General features: G+C 47.4%; 1 protein-coding gene across 6 annotated transcripts in view; it reads left to right on the top strand.

Annotated features, from left to right (window-relative positions):
* nfic (nuclear factor I/C) overlaps window positions 1–25,000 on the top strand; it is a 177,998-nt gene that overhangs the window by 95,652 nt on the left and 57,346 nt on the right. For all 6 annotated transcript variants that reach the window (XM_063201554.1, XM_063201553.1, XM_063201555.1 and 3 more), the window contains exons 3-4: window positions 10,163–10,234; window positions 16,518–16,592. In XM_063201554.1, the coding sequence (XP_063057624.1) occupies window positions 10,163–10,234; window positions 16,518–16,592 (147 nt within the window). The remainder of the gene's footprint in view (window positions 1–10,162; window positions 10,235–16,517; window positions 16,593–25,000) is intronic.

Here is a 25,000-nt window from a genome sequence, read left to right as displayed (position 1 = left end):
TCTGTCTTTGTGTGTGGATGTATAACTGTGTGTGTATAATATGGATATGCAGTACTCTTTCTGTTCATGTTTGTGTGAACCAGAGAGAGAGTGTGTATGAGAGAGAGAGAGAGAGAGAGAGAGAGAGAGAGAGAGAGAGAGAGAGAGAGAGAGAGAGAGAGAGAGAGAGAGAGAGAGAGAGGTGTGTGTGTGTGTGTGTGTGTGTGTGTGTGTGTGTGTGTGTGTGTGTGTGTGTGTGTGTGTGTGTGCGTGCGTGCGTGCGTGCGTGCGTGCGTGCGTGCGTGCGTGCGTGCGTGCGTGCGTGCGTGCGTGCGTGCGTGTGAAATGTTATGTCCTTGCGTGCATATTTATATGTAGGTGCGTATATGTGGCCAGTCAGGCCTTTGGTCTGTGTTTATGTAAAGGTACACCAGAGCAGAGCTCGTGTCTGTGGATGTTTAAGCATGGCGTGTATACACTGAGCACACCTGCAGCCCAGCACAGCCCATGGCCAGCCCAGCTCACTCTACATAGCTGGCAGAAAAACAGTCCCTACACACACACACACACACACACACACACACACACACACACACACACACACACACACACACACACACACACACACACACACACACACACACACACACACACACATACACACACACACACACACACACACACCTACACACCGTGCCGCAGTGGAGGCTACAGTATGTGTGTGTTATTGCTGCCACACTAAAGATCCTTTGCCACAGGAAACTAACCGCGCCAAAGAAGGTCACTTGGCCCAATTACCCAAACCAACCATTTATACTGTACACACACACACACACACACACACACACACACACACACACACACACACACACACACACACACACACACACACACACACACGTGCCTTACCACACCCTCTTCCTTCCTGGAATCCTAAGGCGGGAAAGAGAGAGAGAGGTAGAGAGAGAGAGAGAGAGAGAGAGAGAGAGAGACAGAGAGACAGAGAGAGAGAGAGAGGTGAAATGGTGTTTTGGCTGCTGCAGCTGCGTGGCATGTTTCTTCTTTTCCACTGACATATTTTCTTTTCTGCTTGTGCCCATGTAGTACGTGGGTATGTGTGTATGTGTGTGCATGAGTGTGTGCGAGAGAGAGAACTTTTGTGTGTGTGTGTGTGTGTGTGTGTGTGTGTGTGTGTGTGTGTGTGTGTGTGTGTGTGTGTGTGTGTGTGTGTGTGTGTGTGTGTGTGTGTGTGTGTGTGTGTGTGTGTGTGTGCATGCGCGGGAAAGAGATTTAGAGCGGGTGGACTTCTCGGTTTTCTCCCGTGTTGCCTCATTTAAATGCACTGGAGTATGCTGTTCGACATCATCTCAACAAACGGACCTTGGCTCTAGCTTTCGCTACGCTAATTCTCTTCTCTTCTCTTCTCTTCTCTTCTCTTCTCTTCTCTTCTCTTCTCTTCTCTTCTCTTCTCTTCTCTTCTCTTCTCTTCTCTTCTCTTCTCTTCTCTTCTCTTCTCTTCTCTTCTCTCTTTCTCTCTCTCTTCTCTCTCTCTGTCTCTCTCCTCCACTGGTATCGCTGCTTCTCCACTCTTCCTTGCTATGTGTCTCTTCATCCTCCTACTCCTCAGCCCTGGGTGGCAGCCCGTGTTGTGCTTTACAGTGTGTGATTGCCGTTTGTCAGCCAGAGAGCCGTGCTGTTCAGCCTGCTGGATGCCTCTGGCTGAAGACCCACTAACACACCACACCACACACACACATGCGCACACACACACACACCACACACACACATGCACGCACTCACACACATGCTTTTACCACCTTTACAACCCACACACGCACAAACGCAGGCGCACACACACAGACACACACACACAGGCACACACGCTTTTACCCCTTTACGACACACACACACACACACACACACACACACGCACACACACATACACATACTGTATACTCAAACACAAACTCACACACTCTCACAAAGACATGATGCAGGCACACGCAGATACACAAACCCACTTGTATGTGTACACTCACACATGCACACAGATGCACATATGGGCACACACAGACACACGCCCCCCCCCCCCCACACACACACACACACACACACACACACACACACACACACACAAACGGCATCTCCTTTACTAGACTCTTATATAGGACAGCACGGAGCTGGAGCCTATAAAACGATGGCTGCATTAAGTTAACGTCAGTGCCGCAGCGCTGTACAGCACCGCTGCCTTTTCTCCTGAGCTCAGCAAAATTTGCGAATGAATTAAACGGAGAATGCCTCCAAAGCTGACGGAGGGGCCATGGAAGGAAAAAAAACCTCTGCAAGGACTCTCTCTCTCTCTCTCTTTCTCTTTCTCTGCCGTATAATCAGAGAGCTGAGGCAGTGTGTGCAAGTGTATGTGTGTTTGTGTGTGTGTGTGTGTGTGTGTGTGTGTGTGTGTGTGTGTGTGTGTGTCTGTGTGCGTGTGCGTGTGCGTGTGTGTGCAGTATGTGTTTATGCGTGACTGTGTGTTTGCGCGTGCGTGCAGAAGTACCCTAAAGCGCTGCAAACTTTTACTTTGAAACCTAGAAAGCAGGATTAGATTTGTCTAGTCAGCAGCTGTTTACACATGGCTCACTTTACCTCATGAGAGAGTTGTGTCTGACACACACACACACACACACACACACACACACACACACACACACACACACACACACACACACACACACACACACACACACACACACACACACACACACACACACACACACACACACACACACACACACACACACACACACACACTGAGGTCGCAAGACCTTTTCTCAACGACTATACATACAGTACTTCAGCATTAAAAGTAGCACAGATGTTTAAAGGATACATAATTGTGAAAAAAATCTGGAAAATTAAAAATTAAATAATGTTTACAATAATGTTTAGCGTATTCTAAAATGGCAAATAGAGTAAAAGAGAAGTTTGGGTTATTACTAAACAATACAGTGGTGTTTTTTACTCTGTACAAACAAGGATGGACCTGCTTTTTAAAAATAGTCAGCATTTTGTGCCCAGCCACAGTACAATATATATGATTTGCCAGTCATGCTGCAGACGTTTGCAGTGCTAAGTAGAAATGACATGCAGTCAGGAGTATTTGGCTTCGGGGAGGGTATACTATGTGTTGGATGGAATTGGTCGATATGTCTGCTTCAGACGGTTTGCTAAGCCACACACGCGGCGGGAGAAATCGAAGAGAGAAATAGCCCTGTCTCAGGGATCTGACTAATGCTCTCTGAAATTGCTACACACACAACATAGCACAGAGAGAGAGAGAGAGAGAGAGATTTGATTTCAAGTTAGATCGGAGATTTGGAGATTCACAGAAATTGATTCGCGGTGCAGTTGGAGGATGGGAAGTGGAGAAGGCGCGATGCACAGAGGAGACAGAGACAAGAAGAGAAAAGAGCGAGAGAAAGTGAGTGTTTGGGTCAGGAGTATTCAATTGTCTTACTGTAGAGACAGATGCTTCACACTTCATGATGATAGTATGTGCTGAGCGAGGTCGCCCTCTCTCACCTTGTACAACTATAACAGCCTCTTCATACACAGACAGGACTGAGTTCAGTGTGTGTGTGTGTGTCTGTGAATGTGTATGTGTATGTGTGTGTGTCTCTGTGGGTTTGTCTGTGTGGGTGCGTGCATGTGGGTGCATGTGTGCAGATAAATACAACTTGTGTATGTAATCGTACCTCAAATGTAATGTAATCTAATATTTGTTGGGCCATATTTGATTGAATCAGCTCTCATTTCTTTATGACAATTCTGTGTGTACAGTATGTGTGTGTGTGCCACCTGCATAAGGAAAGTTTGAAAGCAAGGTACTACACTATGTGTTCTCATACGGAATAACAATCACACAAAACATGCTGCACGGCACTAGTGTGTGAGCGTAGTGGTAGTTCCAGGATTCACCCTATGCAAGTTCCAGCAAGAGACCAGCGAGGAAGAGGTTACACTGTGCAGTGTATAGGTGGGATGCGATGGGGGATTCAGAAGGGGGGGGGGATGACTGGCTCTGAGATATCGAAGCTGCTCTGCTTTCAATGTTCTTTCGTTCATTCTTTCGTTCTTTCTTTCGTTCATTCTTTCTTTTGCGCCGCGGAGCCAGACGCCAGGCAAGGCAGATAAAAACTTTGGCCCGAGTCAGGCAGGCAGCAGTGGCAGGCAGTGCATTAGTTACAGGAGCTTGTTACGAACGGCCCAGATGCTATCGGGGACCAAGAATTGGCTCCTCAGCCCCAACTCCAGTATTGTTTGAGGCACAGAGACCTTTTTAAAAAAAAAAAACCTTTACTATACTGTGGGGTTTGTACTGTACTGTTCAAGATTGCCTCACTTTTTCAACCGTGTTACTGAGTCACAGAGAACACATCCATGCAAGAGTAGATTTTATGTACCGGGATGATAGTGAAGTAATTGCAGCGAGGGTGGAGAGGTTTGTCCCTCTTTTGATATTTTCTGCGCCTAGACTCCCAGACAATGCTTGAAAACAAAAAAAAAAGAAAGAGCATAACAATGTGCGATGCGTCCTCATTTGGCAGTGCAGAAACAACAGCCAGCCTGTAATTGTTTCAATATTTTGGCGCGGGCCGGCGATTGCTGCGCCACATCATTTCTCAGTTTCCTGTTTTCCTGCAGACTCCTCGGCTGCAGAAATCGCACCTCTCCCCTTTCGTGAAGAACAGGAGAGGAGAGAGAGAGAGAGAGAGAGAGAGAGAGAGAGAGAGAGAGAGAGAGGAGAAGGTTGTGTGTGTGTGTGTGTGTGTGTGTGTGTGTGTGTGTGTGTGTGTGTGTGTGTGTGTGTGTGTGTGTGTGTGTGTGTGTGTGTGTGTGTGTGTGTGTGTGTGTCTTGGGTGAATGTTAGAGAAGGGAATGACGGGGTTAGGGAGTGAGTGTGTGTGTGTGTGTGTGAGTGTGTGTGTGTGGGGGGGGGGGGACCTTGGTACAATGTTCCAAAAGGTTGTATCACTGAATCTGCGGCGTCCATGTGCAGAATGAAAGAAGACAGGCCTCGCCACCGCCTCTGTTGCGGCCGCCATTCCTCCGCGTGCGCTAGTTCACCAAATCCTCCTCCGTGCCCTTTCACTCCTCCTCCACCCCCAATCCACCTCCCCCCCACCTCCTCAAACGCCTATAATCACACACCTTAATCAGCACTTGGCTGCAGGCACCTGGGGTATTTAATGTCACGATGATTAAATGAAAGAAAATACTCAAGTCAAGAAATACACAGTCTCATGAAAATCTGCCTCATTCTTCACTCTTCCGTGCGTAGCGGCCCCCCTCTCTCCCTAAGAAGCTAAATGCACTCGTTACAGGCAGGGAAATTGCCATATATTTTCAGCATTTTGTTGGCCACGGTTGTGAGAGTGTTCTATGTGCTGTTTGGTGCAAGCTGAGCGAGAGAGCAGGCAGGCAAATGAATGAGCGAGTGAGTAAGTGAGCGCGAGGGCAGTAAAATGTAACAAGACGCCGTGCCCGCCGCGATTGCAGAGTGGGCAGCCGTCCCCGCGGGCAAATGATCAGGGTTGAGCGGGAAAAAGGTTTTACTCCCTCTCTCTCTCATTCTACACGATTGCCTGCCTGTCTGTCTGCCTGCCTGCCAGCCGGCCCGTCCTCCTGATACATACGCCGTGTTGTTTAACTCTTAGTCACTGCTAATTGCTGACTACGTATCAAGGAATGTCTTTCTCGTTAGGTCACTTCCACGGCAGACAAACTTTCTCCTCTCTTCACTTTCCCTCCTGCTCGCCATTCCCGCCCTCCTCTTTCTTCTTCGTTTTGTCTCGTTTCCCTCTCTCTTTTCTTTCCCTCTCTCTTTTCTTTCTCTGTCTGCCTCTCTCTCTCTCTCTCTCTCTTGCTTGGTCCCTTTCCCGTCCTGCCTTCTCTTTATTTTTGTGCCCGCGGAGGTCTGTGCCAACCCTGTTTTTTTACTAGCGTTCCTTAGTCTCTCTCTCCCTCTCTCTCTCCCTCTTTTGCCTTTTGGCTGTACAGGGTGACTTGGCACAGGGCAGGGGCATGCTGGCAGTCTTCTGCAGGGTTAGTTGTACTTTGTGTGTTCTTGAGAGAGGGAGGTTGGGAGAGAAAGAGAGAGAGATAGAGAGAGCAAAAGAGAGAAATAGAGGGGGAAAGAGCAAGAGAGATAGTGTGTGTGTGCGTGTGCGTGTGTGTGTGTGTGTGTGTGTGTGTGTGTGTGTGTGTGTGTGTGTGTGTGTGTGTGTGTGTGTGTGTGTGTGTGTGTGTGTGTGTGTGTGTGTGTGCATGCAAGCGAGTGTGTGTGAGGGAGAGAGAGAGAGAGGGAGAGAGCGAGACAGGAGAAAGAGCTATCTAAAATGGCTGCCAACGGCAAACTCCTCTGCACATGAAATGTCTGCCAAAAAAAAAGTGCTGCTGCTGAACGATCCCCGGCCAGAAAAATAACTTGTGCAAAAGAAAAATAGCACAGCACAACAAACAGCTTCAATTGCTTAGAAGATGCATGAAGTCATTACTTTTTTGTGCGCAAAAGAACTTAGAAAGTACAGTACATGCAACAAATGGGAAAGGATCAAAGTGTCTCTCTGTGATCCCCAAGCTCAGGTCTCGTCGGCCGGCCGCTGGAAAAAAGGAAATATCTCTCAAGGCATCTGGCCAGAAACAAGTCAATAAGTTTGTCCCTCCGTTGCAGCAGAACGAGAAAGGGACGGGACTGCTTGTCTCTCTGCAAGCCACACCAACGTTCTAGCCGTTATCATCTCATTTTGCTTAATCAGTTTACGATCATAGGTTTTGAAAATAGCGGCGAGCGCCTTGTTTATTTGATCAATATTGCCTACGTTATTTATGCGCTGCTTATAATTAGACCCCCTTTTTATGTTTCTGCCAGTTTTTTCAGATATTGCGTTTCAGTGTTTCCAAGTCCAACTGCACTCACAGATTGGAGTCTCTGATTTATGTGCTCTTTTTGTTTTGTGTTTTTGCCATTACAAGGCTGATGATGCGTTGGGATGTGCGCACGCCAGAAACACCCCACTCGCTCCCTACTCACACACACACAAACAAACAGCCACTCACAGACAAACACAGACAGCTTGCTCTCTCTCTCTCTCTCTCTCTCTCTCTCTCTCTCTCTCTCTCTCTCTCTCTCTCTCTCTCTCTCTCTCTCTCTCTCTCTCTCTCTCTCTCTCTCCCCACCCCTCTCTCTAGCCTGTCTGCGCTCCCGCTTGCACTGCCAGGGACTGTAGTGTTTAAGGGCTGCTTGCCTTGAAACCACTGCAGCTTTTGGCAGGCGTGTGCTGGATATTGAAGATAGCCAGTGGTGCGCGGGAGAGGAGGGAAAGAGGGAGGGAAGGGGAGGAGAGGAGAGCCACTATTGGGCAGCTTTCCTCCTCCTGCTCTCTCCTTCTCTCCTCTGGCAGATCACCCCGCTTGGCCTGACAATCATGACAATGATGGACGTGTTTGTTTATCTTTTTTTTCTCCTTCCTTTTCTCATTCTTTTTTTGGGTCCACCCCTCTCCCCACTCCCCCCCTCCAACCCAACTCGTGCTGTCCTCGTGCTAAAGTAAATTAGCTACAGCTTCCAGACTGTTCCAAGTTTTCAAGGGGCATCACAGACAGTCTGGGGGTGTTTCAAACAGCCGCAAATCCTCTTCGACTAGTGCGCCAAAACTATGCAGAGCCACACAAGGCCACTGGCTACTTTTCTGTTTTTTGGCTGATTCAGCAGTTTGGAGCGTAACATTTTATTGTCTTTTTTAATTCATTGTGTATTTTTTATTTGCTGGCTTATAGTCGTACATAAAATGTAGTATGAAAATGATATAATATGCATCATGTTCCCAAATGGTGCTGCGCCCGTGAAGTTGCTATTTAACTTTAAACATTGGACGTAAAAATGCTGAAGTCAGCTAAAATGCGTACACAGCTTTTAGGCAAACACACATACATTAACAGACAGTCATACACAGGCACACACACACACACACACACACACACACACACACACACACACACACACACACACACACACACACACACACACACACACACACACACACACACACACACACACACACACACACACACACACACACACGTGTGGTTTGGCTCTGTTTCCACAGCCTTGAGACCTGTTTAGTCCTGGCATACAGTACAGTATCGTAGTGTGTGTGAGACTCAGGGCTAGGGCTTGAGAGCTGGCCAGCTCTGTAATGTGTGGGGATCATAAGGAGGCATGCCATCACATCAGTGGCCACTGGCCCAGTCCACTGCAGCTCAGCAAGGCCACAGCACAGCACAGTACAGCCTAGCCGGCTCACACAGCCTTTGAAGTGCTGATGGAGCACAGCCTATCTGATAGCAGACAGAGAGAGAGACAGAGAGAGACAGAGACAGAGAGAGAGAGACAGAGAGAGACAGAGACAGAGAGAGAGAGACGGGGAGAGAGAGACGGAGAGAGAGAGTGAGAGTGCACTAGTGTGTGTATGTGTGTGAGAGAGAGAGAGAGAGACAGACAGACAGAGAGAGAGAGGGAGAGCGAGAGAGAGAGCGAGGGAGAGTAGTATTTATTTATCTTGCTTAGGTTTTTTTTTACTGTTGTTTTACTTTAAACAGCCGCCAGATTCCCTTGTGGTGAGCCTACCACATCTCAGGTTCCACATTAGTAAATCACGGCCTCGGCCGGCCGGCCTGCCTGCACATGCTTATTTACTCACTGCATCTGCATCGGCATATACCAGCGCGATGGGAGTGAACACGCACACACACGTACGCATGCACGTATGCACGCACACACATACACACACACAGGCTCACAGCCTCACACACAAAACACACACACACTCACACACACATACAGTATACCGTATATGCCCACACACACACACACATGCAAGCTCACACACACACATGAACACACTCACGCACACACTCACTCACTCACCCACACATACAGTATACACACACACACACACACACACACACACACACACACACACACACACACACACACACACACACACACACACACACACACACACACACACACACACACACACACACACACACACACACACACACACACACACACACACACACATATACAAGCCATGGTTTTATGGTTTGGATTAGGTTAGATTGCTTTGGTTGACACCGTGGCAATGGTTTCGGTGTACTCTCAAACTTTGGCAACGCTGCTTTCTGCGATGTTGCGTGCGTTCTGCCAGGGCGGTCATTTTGATTGAAGTGTGTGTGGCTAACCCCTCGCAAACGAGGTGGTGATAAAAGTTCATAATCTTTATTATCTCCGAGGGCAATTGTTTCACTTTCTGTTTTCATTACCTCTGTAATTAAGAATAGCTGATATTTATGCGCTTAATTTAACCCAGCACCGGCGAAATTTATGAAGCAGGGGCAGTTGAAGACCGTGGGGGCTCGCTTGTGTTGTTGTTTCGCGAATCCTTTTGTTTTGCCTCTCCCTGGGTTTTCGCTAACCACAGGCAGACACAGACAAAGCTGTTCCTTTCTCTCTCTCTCTCTCTCTCTCTGTCTGTTAGATGAGGACATCCAGACGGGCTGACTCTTGAATTGATCGGGCCATAATGTGCTGTAGCTGCGATCTTGTTCTGATCTGCTCTGGTTTTGGCCAGGGTCCGGTTCCGGTCCAATCTAGTCCGGCTTGGATCTGGCCCTGATCAGCTCCAGATGATTAAGTCCAAGTCTGTACATGTGGGCTTATGAGCTGCTCGTCCAGTGAGCTGCCTCTCTCTGTCTCCCTCTGTCTCCCTCTGTCTCTCTCTCTCTCTCTCTCTCTCTCTCTGTCTGTCTGTCTCTCTCTCTCTCTCTCTCTCTCTCTCTCTCTCTCTCTCTCTCTCTCTCTCTCTCTCTCTCTCTCTCTGCCTGTCTGTCTTTGTCTCTGTCTCTGTCTCTCTCTCGCTCTCTCTCTCTCGCTCTCATTTCCTGTGTTCCTGTTGCTGTTGTGTGGGTGGTGTCCAGTGTTGATTTAATGGCCATAGACTTATGTCTGTTCTTCTCTCTCTCTCTCTCTCTCTCTCTCTCTCTCTCTCTCTCTCTCTCTCTCTCTCTCTCTCTCTCTCTCTCTCTCTCTCTCTCTCTCTTTCTTTCTGTGTCTCCTCTCCAGAGTCCGAGCAGAGCACTAGCCCACGCACTGGCATCGGGTCAGACCAGGAAGATAGCAGAGCCCCCACCATGGGTAAGACTCCTCAAATTCAATATGGATTTTTCTGCTCCCACTTTTTTAATTTTTCAGTAACATTCCTGGTGAAACCCCTTCATCTGGTTGAGGCAGACTTTTTTTGGGGATGTGCGGGCTTTAACCTACTCCCCACACTCCTCAACCCCATCTAATTTATGGATGTAACTATAGCTTCATATACTGTATCTAAGACTCCTCAACCAATGTAACTATACGTAGCTTCATTTCTCAAAAACTACTCAACCCAATCTATCATCCATGACATTAGGACCTCTGTTTCATATGTCTATAATTATAACTATAATGTAACAAGTCTACTAGCCCCACCATGGGCAAAGCCCCTCAACACCATCTGTCCTCCATGATATCAGGACCTCCATGTGTCTAAGTGTACTGGTCCCTTCAACCCCATCTATACAAGCATACTGTACGGGGTACATTCAGAAGAAAAAAACATAGTGAGAACTTCCAAAAGTGCTTGACATTTTGACACCAAGGCCTTGGCCTTAACACTTTTGATGAGTATGGAAGTTAGTTATGAAAGATAGCACAAAAAAGATACGTACGCACTGCAGTGTCCCTTCAAAGTTCCACACCAGCAGTGTCCCTTGAAAAAAAAGTCATGACCTTAGCGTTTAAAAAGAAACACCTTGTGCTCGCAGAGACGTTATGGAACAGCACCTCTTTTTAAAGAACAATGCCAGTCACACACACACACACACACACACACACACACACACACACACACACACACACACACACACACACACACACACACACACACACACACACACACACACACACACACACACACACACACACACACACACACACACACACATACATACACACACACACACACACACACACAGCAGCGGCAGCAGCCGCTGCAGCAATAGCTGTTCCTTCCACACAGTACCGAGTCAGCACTTACTACATGGCTGTACATATGGGCCTGACTTAGCTGGCTGGCTGTTGCAGCCAGGCCCGCCGACAGGGGGAGACAAATGGGTATGTTGTCCTGGGCCCAGGGAGACAGGGGGCCCAGAACTGGGTCCCAATTACATTGTATGTATTGGGTAGGGGGCCTTTTTAGAGGACTTTGTCCTGGGCCAAGCCAAAGCTGTCAGCGGCCCTGGTTGCAGGGGCTGCAGGCTGACAGAAACGGGGCCAAAGAGACGCTCCAGCAGCCATTAACGCAGCAGACATGTACAAACACAGGGGTCTCTCTCTCTCTCTCTCTCTCTCTCTCTCTCTCTCTCTCTCTCTCTCTCTCTCTCTCTCTCTCTCTCTCTCTCTCTCTCTGTGTCTTTCAGTGTCCTTAGTTAACAGGCAACCCTTATCCCTCCCCCTCTCTCTCCTTCTCCCACGCTCTCTCCTGTGTGTCCCTAAACAGTCCACAGCTCTGCACTCTACCACAACACACAGCCCCAGCCAGTTAACTGGCACAACCTGCCAAGGGATTATGCTAACACGCTAAGCAGATGTATTGTTACCAGATTCTATGCTAATAGAATGCAAAAACAATGAGAGCAGGGATTAAAGTTTTCCGTCGCTATGACGGATTTCCGTCAACTGGATTTTCGTTTGGACGGATTTCCGTCTTTATAATTCATGTCAATTAATTCACAATTTTTACTTTCCAACTGAACTCAAATCGAGAGCACTCCTGGTCATGAGAAGGGAAGGAGAGGTGTTTGGTGTACGGATTTAGTTATACACGCGCCATCACCGGTGATGTCATACAACAGATTCACTCAGTAGTTTTGAGCTATCCCCTTTTCTTCCGTGTTCCCAAAAAAAAAAAAAAAAAAAGTACACGAGCGGTCAGCAATTCGGTTGCGGCGCAGCGCGAGAGAGAAATGAATGAATGAATGAATGAAACTTTATTGTCATTGTACAGGTACAACGAAATTGGTAAAGTGCAGATGCTCACGGTGCTTAAAAATCAACAAAGAACCTATATATATACTGTATAAAAAATAAATAAGATTTTAAAAAGTCAGCTGTGCAAAATTAAGTGTGTAGATTGCTTTTGGATAAAAACTGTCTTTTAGCCTGTTTGTTTTTGTACCCAGAGCCCTGTAACGCCTGCCTGATGGCAGCAGCTCAAACAGTTTATGTCCAGTATGGTAGGGGTCTCTGATGATTTGCTTGGCTTTCTTTAGACAGCGACAGGAGAACAACTCCTCTAAAGAGGGCAGTGGACAGCTGGTGATCTTCTGAGCTGTGCTGACCACTCTCTGAAGAGCTCTTCTGTCCGCTGCTGTGCAGCTGGAATACCACACACATAAACAGTATGTTAGGATGCTCTCTATGGAGCTCCGGTAGAAGGCCACCAGTAGACTTTGGGGTAGATGGTTAGCCCTTAAGACCCTAAGGAAGTACAGTCTCTGTTGTGCCTTCTTGATGGTGGCAGTGGTGTTGGTGTTCCAAGTAAGGTCGTCCCTCAGATGCACGCCCAGGAAGCGGAAATCAGAGACCCTCTCCACACAGGCCCCATCGATGACCAGCGGTTGAATGTTAGCCTTTGTCCTCCTGTAGTCCACTATCAACTCCTTTGTTTTTGAGATGTTTAGGGAACAGGTTGTTCTCCTTGCACCAGACCGATAGACGCTGCACCTCTTCCCTGTATGCAGTTTCGTCTCCCTTGGAGATGAGACCTACGATGGTGGTGTCATCAGCAAACTTGATGATACTATTGCTGGAGTGAGAGGGGGTGCAGTCGTAAGTGTATAGGGTGTACAGGAGTGGGCTTAGCACACAACCTTGGGGGGAGCCTGTGCTGGTGTTTATGACTGAGGACAGGTGGGAGCCAGCTCTTACCCTCTGGGAGCGGCCTGTCAGAAAGTCCAGTATCCACCGACAGATGGAGTGTGACAGCCCCAGGTCCAATAACTTGGTCACCAGTCTGTTGGGGAGGATAGTGTTGAATGCCGAGCTAAAATCCACAAAGAGCAGCCTGGCATAGCTCCCCTGCTGCTCTAGATGGGACAGAGCAGCATGAAGGGCTGTTATGATGGCATCATCTGTGGACCTGCCGGCCCGGTAGGCAAACTGATGAGGGTCAAACCCAGGTGGGAGACAGGAGGTGATGTGAGCCCGAACCAGTTTTTCAAAACACTTCATAATGATGGGAGTGAGTGCTACTGGTCGGTAGTCATTCAGTCCACTGATGGTGTTCTTTTTGGGGAGCGGGATGATGGTGGAGGATTTCAGGCAGAGCCTGAAAAAAAAACAAATAGCCAACATTGTTGCTGATGGCAGAAAAGAAAATAAGTGTAATACTATGTTTAAAGTGCCATGAAATGACAATCATTAAATGAGTTGGACTGATATTCCAATATGGGCTAATAATGCATATGCATGGAATGCATAGCTTGAAGAGGGTAGGACACGTATGTTTCCATTATCATTGCACCTGCCGTGGCGGATAGTTAGAAAAAAATGAATAGTTTACTTCGACTGCGCATGATGTCCTTTTCATGAAGGGGTTGCCTTTTAAGCATTGTGACTTTTACTAACATTATTCATAGCTCTAATGGGACGGCTATCATTGGCAGCTAGCTAGGATATGCCATGCGTAATACCATGCCTTTCATCCTCAAAGTTTAGCGCGTTTGACTGGCTACGTGTAGAACTAGCTCTAGTTGTCTTTCTGACAACGGATAATGTACAGTCTCATTTGTAATCATAGCATATTAACTTTGTTGTTGCCGATATATATTTAAGAAATAAGTTAAAAATGGGTTGCATTTTACAGGGGTCACGGAGGATATCCCTGGCAGAGCCAATATTTTATGCCACGTCTTGCTCTGGGAAACAGTGTTCTGATGGGTGGACTCATGGTCAATAAATGCCGTTTCGGTGTTTCTTTCACTTTCAAGGGTTGTTGTAGGCTACTGTGTGATGCTATTTTTGCTAACTGGAGTAGTGTGCAGCAACAGTTGTGTGTGTGCTTGTTTTTGAGTGGCTAAACGTCTCAGTTCAGTTATTTGCGCACTGCGCACTCAGGACTGATGGGTGGGTGGTTTGTCTTGATTCGAGTGGAAAGTTGCGAGACAAGCTTGGGAAAGTGTGTTACTTTTGTTAAACGATAGACGTATGTCTGTGACTGTGTCGTGTCCGCTTGTAGGAGAGAACACGAGTGCGTGTATGAATCGGGGACGTTTTTTAAATCAATGGTAAGCGTGTGCCTGGCACCGCACATCGAGAAGCAAAAAAGTACCGGTAGCCATAGGTTTTACGAAACGGTAGAACACAAGAGGTAGACTACAGGATGAATAGTGAAAAACGTACAAAATAACCAACAACTAGTTTTCTCCCTCTGATTGCTATGACCAGTGCATTATTTTTTTTAAATGTCAGAAATAATGCAAGCAATGCGCACCAGTGCTTTCACCAGAACAGTGTTTGCCCATTCTGATGGGAAAGAAAAATATAGCCTACTACTAAAAAAAACCCATAATGGGATCACTGTATCAACGCATTGCAATTCCAACTCAATAATTCTATGATATCAGCTAGACCATTTTGAAGCAACACTCATTGTGAATCCATTCTGCATAATGTTGTGAACAATTCATAAATAATGGGTAGATATAAGAAGAAATAACCAAAACATGAACCAAATTGCAGTTCAATGTTTGCAGTCTGATATAGTATCCATTATCCCTCCATTCTCGGCCATTTCTAGTCAATCTGGTGGCCTAGGCCTGCCCCTTTCCCTCTTTCCTTTTTCTTGTATTTAGAAATTGGCATCTGTAAACATAGCATTGTAGGCCTACATCTGATTGAGCACATCTGATCTAGTACCTACAGGTACATTCATACTGAGTGTGTATATAGGCCTACTGAGTGTATAATGAATATTCATTGTTAATGTGAAGTGTAAAGTTTTATGTTGGTTGAAGTTCTGATTTTGTGGCACTTTTTGGTTTTACTGGCGCCCTCAAGACATAGGCCTATTCTGCTCTAGGCGACTGCCCTGTCTGCCTATGCCTAGTGTTGGCTCTGGCACCGTTCCTTGCATAAAACCAGTGTATGTTTCGTTATGAGGGCAGAGCCTGGCTACATTGGTTTTCGTTGGGTTACGGAGTGATACTCGATCGGGTGCCTAACCGGTAAAAAAAGTTCAGTCAGATGACTTTTTTTTGCTTTAATCCCTGTGAGAGGTGAATGAATGCCTTTTCCAGACACACACACACACACGTGTGCACACGCCCACACACACCCACCCACACACACACACACACACACACACACACACACACACACACACACACACACACACACACACACACACACACACACACACACATACACAAACAAGCAAGCACACACACTCAAACAGATAGTCGACAGTGTGATTTAATGTCATAAACATTAGCCAACGCTAAAGCATGTGTCTACGGTATGAGTCAATGTGAAGTGCGTGGTGGAGGGAAGGGAGGGGGAGCTCCATTAAGTTATGAGCAGAACTCTCCCTTTTGTCCCTCGTTGTCACATCGCATCCCCCTATCCCCAGCACCTGGCTCTCATCCCAGGCTCTCTCTCTCTCAGTGACAGCAGCAGATATGCCTCATGTTGGCCATTGTTTTCCCGACGATGACACTGCGCTGGCATCAAAGCAAGGTACGAGTTCATTAAGGAAAGGGGGCGAGGAGGAGAGAGGCAGTGCAGACAGACAGGCGTGTTGGAGGAGGTTGTGCTGCTCATGGGACCCTTAGTGTCCCCCATAGGCCACTTTGCTCTTCTCGGATAGCGTCATCATGATCTACCTCGATGGTTAGTGTATAATAGTTTGTTGTTTGAGCTTTTGTACGTTTTGAGAGAAGACAAAAGAAAACCCATCTGGGAAACTCCAACTCCCCTTGTCATTGGGACACAGCACTCCACAGCACACAAGTGCACACTGCACACAAGGAAATTGCATTCATGCCTCATCCGTGCAAGGAGGCAGCCCCCAGTGGCACCCCAAGGGAGCAGTGCGGAGGGACGGTACCATGCTCAGGGTACCTCAGTCATGGAGGAGGATGGCGGAGAGCACTGATTAATTACTCTCCCGACCAACCTTAGGCCTGGCGGGCGTGCGTGCTTGGGTGGGTGCGTGAGCGCATATGTACATGTGTGCATGTCTGGAATGGACTTTGTCAAGTGCGTAACTGGTTCGAATAGCACTCATATTTCTGTGACATTGCTGTGAACATTTGACCTCCTAAATATTTTAGTCCCCCCCCCCCCCCTCTCTCTCTCTCTCTCTCTCTCTCTCCCCCTCTAGATGCTCCTGAGTTCCAGGACAGCTTTGTGACGTCTGGAGTTTTCAATGTAACAGAACTGGTGCAAGTGTCAAGAAGTAAGAGACTCTTTTTTTCATTTCCCTCCTGACACGGCGGCCCCTCTCTACCTTTTAACCCTGTCAGAGAGAAGAGAAACAACCTCTTTTGGATTTTCTCCCTGTGTGCTCCCTCTGGGATTAATCGTTTTTTAAAAATCTACTCTTCTCTTCTCTTCTCTTCTCTTCTCTTCTCTTCTCTTCTCTTCTCTTCTCTTCTCTTCTCTTCTCTTCTCTTCTCTTCTCTTCTCTTCTCTTCTCTTCTCTACTTCACTGTACTCTACTGTACTGTACATACTGTATAGGGAAACGAATCTTCCACCCTGAACTTTCTTTCTTTATTTAATTTTTTCTTCTTATATTTTCCTATCTTCTTCCAATTGCTAAAGCAATCGGATCATTAGTTCTTTACAGCCTGTTGTATAGAAATGGAAGCGAAATGTAGAATACAGTATAATACAAATACAAGAAAATCTGTTTTAACGACTTAATTTATGTGTTGCATATGCTCTATATTGTATACATGTGTACTGTATGTATATGTGAATGTGTGAGAATGTGAGTGAGCTGTGGTACAGTAATTGTCTAGTAAACTTTGACAACCTGGGTGACTTACGTAACTCTGCAGTTTGTACCCTCAACACAAGCTTGGACACCTGATTCTGTAGCCTCTGTATATCAATTACAGATACGTAGTCTGCCAAAGCCATAGCACACAAGCAGCAGCAGCAATCACAGCATCTGGCTGTTAGTCCATTACATTACACTCATCCAAAGCGACTTACAGTTGTTTACAGGGTATTGGTTACGTTTCCTGGAGCAGTATGGGGTCGGGTTCCTTGCTCAAGGGCATCTCAACCAGGGAGTGCGGTAGGGAGTAGAAGGGTGGGATTCGAACCTGTAACCCTCTGATCTAAAGCCCATCTCCATAACCATGAGGCCATGACTTCCTATTCCAGCAACAGGAATGAAGCAGGTAGCAGACAGGACTGGCAAGGAGGCAGAGAGGGCTGTCAGGCAGGGACGCGGCGTAGCGCGGTGCAGGCAGGCAGGCCGTAAAAGCCCCGGTGACAGACTAGAGTACGTAGTAAAGCCGCGGGTGGCAGAGGGCACGGACGCTAAGGGCTTTAGTGTAAGTCCGGAGCCGGGGATTAGAACAAGAGGCTGCACAATCCACTTAGTTCACTAATGACTGACGGGGCGAACCCAGGGTCACTCCTAGGAATTTGCGGGCCCTAGGTAAGGAAGAACTTGTATTGGGCCCTTTTTTCCTTCCCTTCTAACTATTGGGGAGGGAACTCCTCATGCGATATTTCGATAGCAGTATCATGCTAGCATGCACTTTTTGGACATTTGAATTTAGTGAGATGCTGTCACGCTTACTTACTTTTACTTGCTTACTGACTGCTGCCACGCCCACAAAGTTAATGTTGCTGTCATTTGAGTGCAAGTACATAGCCAGTCTTTACTAGGGGGGCCCTTTCAGCAGCAATTGCCTAGTTTGTTTGCCCTGTTGTGACGGGCCTGGTTAGGTTGGGATGGATGTGGAGGTTGATGTGGTGCGGAGCGGAGGGGCACCTCTGTTCACTGTCAAAACCTGTGCTGATGTTTGGGCTTGCAGGGAAGTCAAAAGCGTAGCGTGGCGTACGCCACATGTTGTTTATTGGTCTGACCCCATCTCGTGAGCTGACTTGTACACGCATTCACGTGTGTGTGTGTGTGTGTGTGTGTGTGTGTGTGTGTGTGTGTGTGTGTGTGTGTGTGTGTGTGTGTGTGTGTGTGTGTGTGTGTGTGTGTGTGTGTGTGTGTGTGTGTGTGTGTGTGTGTGTGTGTGTGTGTGCGTGCGTGTGCGTGTGTGTGTGAGAGAGCGTGTTGTGCTGTACTCTCTGAACCGACTTGCTGATTTATGTTGGTCCTGTCTGTGACTGTGACTGTGATCTTGTACAGGGGACAGGATTACTAGGAACTCCGAGTCCGAGGGTTTTCCAGGGTTTCACAATACAGTACAAGCTCAGAGCAAAGCAAAAAACCAGACTCACCTGTAATGACCCTGAGTGTACAACATGTACAGAGAGACTGTGAATACAGCTGTGTGTGTGGGTCTCTCTCTCTCTCTCTCTCTCTCTCTCTCTCTCTCTCTCTCTCTCTCTCTCTCTCTCTCTCTCTCTCTCTCTCTCTCTCTCTCTCTCTCTCTCTCTCTCTCTCTCTCTGTGTGAGCTGGCCTCTGGCAGACCCCCGTCCCATGCAGGATTAGGATTAGCTTCAAATAGAGGTTAATGAAAGTTATATACACATATGAAAACACAGACACACTCATAAACTCTCACACACACACACACACACACACACACATACACACACACATATTCACATGCGCACACGCACAAATACAGTCACATGCATATTCAAAAGCCCCTACAGTACCCACATGTACAATCCCACCAGTGTGATCCCCTTGGCATCTTACTGGAACCAAATTGAACAAATGCTCCCACACCGCTCACCCCACCACACCCCCATTATTTTACACTTTAGTACGCAGGGCTTGACGCAAACTTTTTTTGCTGACCGGCCACTGTGGCTAGTGGTTTTACTGAATCACTAACCGTTTCGTTCTAAGAACTAGAGCTTTGTTGTTTTGGGCTTTTTTTCTTTGGAATAGAATAACAATTCACCTTTCACAAAAGCCACGCCCCTAGTTATTGTTGCTACGTCCGTCAAAAGCTTAGAACCAGGCACACGTTTTGGCTGCGTTTCATAGGAAATGTGTGTAGCCTACACTTCTTGTATAGGCCTACACACGCTGATTACTAGAAGCCATCAACTGTGAAATACAACAACTTGATGATGGCGATGTAATGTCTGTAACCAGGACATTTTGATAGTGCTTGGTGTAAACTAGGACATTGCAGCCGTCCGCCAAGACCTTTGACGGACTTTGGGCACACGGCATAGCTCTTGGGCAGTCACACTGGGCGTCTCTCTTCTGTTCACATTAATGGTTTTAGTTGACAGTTAGTATCTTCATAACAAGGTTGGAACAAGCGCAGCCCCATTTCAGTGTTACTTTTTTTTGCTGTCACACTCGACGCACATAGGCCTACACAGACACAAACCGGGAAGGAGAGAGGGCTGCTCCGTGGGCTGTGCATTTGACGCATATTAGCCCAGAGCCATACAGAAGGGAGAGTCGGGCAATCTCCGCTGTGTGCTAAGGCCGACTTCCTCATTAGCAAAATTAGCTGTTTTAGCTTCTCAGTACTGCTCAGCGTTGCGAATGTTAGTTCCTAATAGTGGGCGTAGCACAAAGCAAATGCAATGCGATGCAATGCAGGGAATATGACAAGACTTGCTGTTCGTAGTAATAACTTCAGATAAACATCACAGATGGTAAAACTGTTGTGATTATCACCACCGAGACAGTTGATGGTTTACACATTTGTGGTGATTACCCCGCAGTATAGTTTGTTAGTCCTTATTTTTGGCTGTTAATGTGGTGGTTCTATGTTGAGTCTATGGAAAGACAGCCGCTTTAGGAACAACCTAATCTCGCTGAAAGGCGAGGCTGCCATTTAATTCCTGGTCCTCCAATCGCGTAACTCTCCCCTCTGTATGGCTCTGTATTAGCCTAAACAACGCAACTAGTAGTTTCCCAATAAAATTTGAATCACAATGCCGTGAATCCAATACTATAATATCATATAATATTGTCCTTAAGTCTGAGCGATGCATTGATTATTTGTTTAGAGTACGTTTTCTGCCAGCTAAATGCAAGGGGGAAGGGGGCTATATTAGCAAACAAGACGATTGCACAGTTACCCTGCTACTTTTACATATGATCACCTGGAGCTAATAGCCTCCACATGGCTTAATCCATCCCTGTTATCAGTCCGCTTGAGGTTTTTGCTTCGGGGAAGTGAAAAAACGAGGTCCTAATCAATCTTCAGATGGTGTCGGACCGTGACGGTGCCAAAGGCACACGTTTTATGTCTCCCTAAAATCGCAGATTTTTGACGGACCTCCGACAAGTTCTACACTCCTTAGTTACCGTTGCTGAGCTCGGATTGGTTGGCAGCCGTTTGTGGCAGGGGTTTTGCGAAAGGCTAATTGATGCAACTACTGTGACTTGCTACACCAAAGAATAATAATACCTGTCAAAGTGGCCAGTGAGACTAAAATTGTTACTAGCCACAGCCAAGTTTTACCTGCACTTGGCCGGTTGGCAGGTGCCAATGTCAAGCCCTGCCAGTAAGGTATTTTATACCTGTGCAGGCCTCCCCATGCTCATGAATTTTACCCACAATCTGGGTAATCTGTATGTGTGTTTGGCGCCCTGGACAGCGAACATTAATTGGAGGTGACAAGGCTTCATGGGAAGGGAGGCGAAGCGAAAGTGTTGCCAGCGGGCTTCATCCGTCACCTGCTATCGATCACCGTTAGAGCGTTAGAGGGAGCCGAGTAGTAATTCACTCCATGGGGAAGTCTCTCTCTCTCTGCGACGCACGCACAGATAAATATTCCTGCCGGTGGGTGACTCATTTGCGGATCAGCATGTTCCGTGTATATATGTAAGCCTGGGTGTATGCGTGGGAGAGGGTGTGAGTGTGTGAGCGTGTATTGCATGTGCACCGTGTGTGTGTGTGTGTGTGTGTGTGTGTGTGTGTGTGTGTGTGTGTGTGTGTGTGTGTGTGTGTGTGTGTGTGTGTGTGTGTGTGTGTGTGTGTGTGTGTGTGTGTGTGTGTGTGTGTGTGTGTGTGTGTGTGTGTGTGTGATCTGTGTGTATGATTGACTATGTACTGTATGTAAGCCTGTGCATTTGTTGAGAGTTTGAATGTGTGTGTGTCTGCATCTGTGTTTTTCAGGAGAATTCATAATCCACCTGTTGCTCGTTCTGTTAGTCCCAACACGCTGTTGCCGTCACCTCGCGTGATTGATAAATGGACGGCCAGTTGAGCTGTTATACGCGTCCATTAGGCAGCTGTCATCCAGTGTCCCTGCGCGGGGACCCGGCCCTGGGCCCTGGTGGCCCTCGGTGCTCCTGGCTGAGGTCACGTTTCCTTTCTCAAGTGTCAGGCAGCACAGAAGGAGAGCGCTACCACCTGGCTCTCTCAGGTTCACTGAAAACTAGTCCAACCGTGCACCGGCACGTAGTATACTGTATACTGTATACTGTATACTGTATTCTCTCTCTCTCTCTCTCTCTCTCTCTCTCTCTCTCTCTCTCTCTCTCTCTCTCTCTCTCTCTCTTTCTCTCTCTCTCTTGGCTTTGTCTTTTTGTCATTTATTATATTCCTTCCCTCCATTCTCACAGAAACGTTCCCACCTCCATCCTTTCTTTTTTTCTGTTCTCTTTTCTTTTCCGTAATGGAGTCAAGCTGCTGTGAGGTGTTGCCTTCTGTGCCTGTTGTTCTGTCGAGATTGGCTGCTTCGTCAAGATGAGCTCCCAATAGACTTTTAACATAGCCCTTGGCCCTGCCGTGGCCAACCGGTAGGGCACTCCATGCCATGCGGCCGACCCGGGTTCGATTCCCGGCCCGGGTCATTTGCCGACCCGTCCCCATCTCTCTCCCCATTCGCTTCCTGTCCACTTCTCGAACTGTCCTGTCAATAAAGTCGTAAAAATACCCAAAAAAATCGTTAAAAAAGACTAGCCTTCATTCATACAGGGGTCAGTTGTCCTGGCCCCAGGGAGAGAGGGGGTCAAAAATTGGGTCCTCATTATATTGTGCATATTGGGTGGGGGGGCCCTTTCACGTGTCTTTGCCATGGGCCTTGTCAAAGCTGTCAGTGGCTTGGTAATGGCTGTGGTTGTAACGGCTTGGTAGCTCGGCTCGACAGGTAGTCCATATCGACACGAGTTGACACCAGGTTCTGCTGAAAGTGTCCTGCTGCGAACGGCATCGAGGTGGGTTTTTTTTTTACATACATTATGTATTCCCTCCCTCTGTCGCCTCTCTGCCCGCGGCGAGGGACTAATGCCCTGGGCGCTGTAATGCGTCTCTAGGGCAATACTTGCAGTTAATGGTGCCTGCAAAACAATGAAATTGCATTAAATTGAATGGGACTGGCTTGCTTTCTGGTCTATCTGGGGACACGTACACGTACATGTACACACCAGTCCCCGGTAGTTCCAAATGATATCCGGTGCTGTGGCTCACCTAGGGTGTCTCTCTCTCAGAGAGTGAGCTGCAGCAGCCCGGCAGCTTGCATAATAAGTTTATTTATCTAACACATTACTGTTAAACGCTTCCGCTTTGTTTGTTTAGGCTTTCATTCGGGGGTACATTTCCTGTGAGACGTGCGGTTGCCTAGCATTCGGCGATAAGTTCTGCAACGACCTACTTTCTACCCCCCACACCCACCCCCACCCCCATCACCACCACCCCCTCAACTCCCACCACCACCACCACCGCCACCACTACCACCACTACCACCGTTCACCCAAAAGTTTTAATTAAAAGCAAAGCGAGAGAAAATGTTGTAATTACAGGATATTTACCAAGCAGCATAATGACTAAACGAGGCTTGGTTGGGGCCTTGCTTGCTAGTAAGGGGTGTTCTCCCCTCTCTCTCTCTCTCTCTCTCTCTCTCTCTCTCTCTCTCTCTCTCTCTCTCTCTCTCCCTCTCTCTCTCTCGCTCTCTCTCTCTCTCTCTCTCTCTCTCTCTCTCATTCTCTCTCTCTGTCTCTATCCCCCCCCCCCCAAAAAAAAAAAAATACGAAGAGGTTTAATTTTTTTCTGAATGTGTTATCTGTATGAATTCGGTCTTTGTCTGTGAGTGTGTGTGTGTGTGTGTGGGGGGGGGGGGGGGGTGAGACCAGGAGAGATTGATGGCCTTGGGACGTGTGCTGACACACTGCTGTTAATAGGCATACCTGCCGCAACAAATACGCCATTGTTCTTATTGTCTCTCGTTCGTTCTCATTCTCGTTCTCGTTCTCTCTCTCTCTTGCTCTCTCTCTCTTTCTCCCTCTCTTTTTCACTCCCTTTTCTTTTTCTTGATGGTGCACTCTCACCAGACGTCTTTGCTCTCTCTCTCTCTCTCTCTCTCTCTCTCTCTCTCTCTCTCTCTCTCTCTTTCTGGTTTACTCTTTCTTCTCTCTGTTGTTCTCTTACCTCTGTACCACCCCTCTCTCTCTTTCTTGTTTACTCTTTCTTTTCTGTCTGTTGTTCTCTTACCTCTGTATGCACCGCACGTCTCTCTCTCTCTCTCTCTCTCTCTCTCTGGGTTACTAAACTCACCACAGCTTTCTCACAGCTCTGAACCCTTGTTTACCTCTTTTTCCTCTTCCTTTGCCAGCCTCCAAAGCTGCTGAATCTAAAAAGCTGATCTGGTGCCGCAGATCCCGTCTGGTAACAGTTTTACAAATGTATGCCAAATCACATCCATGTTTGCGCCAGAAACAGCGGCAATGTTGTCAAATACTTTTTCACCCTACAGTACCTCTCTTGCTCTAGAGACGGTTGGTAATAATAGCACTAAGTTGTTTAGCAGGTGATTTATCATGTTGTGGGAGTGCAGTTGGAGAAGGCATAGTACAATGTAGCCTTTTAGGCTAGGAGTCCTTGATCCATGTGATGGCTCGATAAAGCAGTTTTAAATCTGTCTGCCTTTTTATTGTCTTTCTCTGTTGCTTAATCAATTCTCTATTTCTCTGTCTCTCTTTGAGTCTCTCTTTCTCTCTCTCTCTCTCTCTCTCTCTCTCTCTCTCTCTCTCTCTCTCTCTCTCTCTCTCTCTCTCTCTCTCTCTCTCTCTCTCTCTCTCTCTCTCTCTCTCTCTCTCTCATTACTCAGTGCAGGTATATCACCCTGTTTCTCCTTAGGGCAGTTGTGTTTTCCAGTGTGGATGCAGAAGGGCAGGTGGGGTGCTGTGGTTCAATGCGGGTTGCTCCGCGGTACGGCAGTGGGTGCATTAGCTGTAACCCGAGATGGATAAACTGGAGTGGACTCGTGATTCCTGATGACACAAATCTGCAGCCTCTGCTGCCTCCTCTCTCTCTCTCTCTCTCTCTCTCTCTCTCTCTCTCTCTCTCTCTCTCTCTCGCTCTCTCTCGCTCTCTCTCGCTCTCTCTCGCTCTCTGGCTGCACCGGCTATAATGTTCACTGTTGTTGTTTGGCAGAAAAGGTTGTGTTTTTTTTCATCATACTTTTCCGTGAAGCTGAGTTTCCAGTTTGTGGGGTTTGCTCTGGGACATCCATAGGCAGGCAGTCATTACAAACAGACAGTGAGGCACAGACAGACAGACATGGATGCAAACAAGCATTGAGGCTGTAATTTGAACCCTGAGCCCCGGCTACATATTTTGCGTTCCAGTCGAGGCTGGAGGAGGCTGATGTGTCGGCCCCTCTGTACTTTGTATCCCAGACGACCTACTCTGCTGCTCACGATGCCACAAGACAGAGAAGCATGTCAGCAATACTCACTCACT

Source organism: Engraulis encrasicolus, chromosome 6 (assembly GCF_034702125.1).
Source record: "Engraulis encrasicolus isolate BLACKSEA-1 chromosome 6, IST_EnEncr_1.0, whole genome shotgun sequence".
In the NCBI taxonomy this organism is placed as follows: Eukaryota; Metazoa; Chordata; class Actinopteri; order Clupeiformes; family Engraulidae; genus Engraulis; species Engraulis encrasicolus.
Note: the sequence above shows the minus strand (reverse complement) of the source record. Positions and strands in the feature narration are given on the sequence as shown.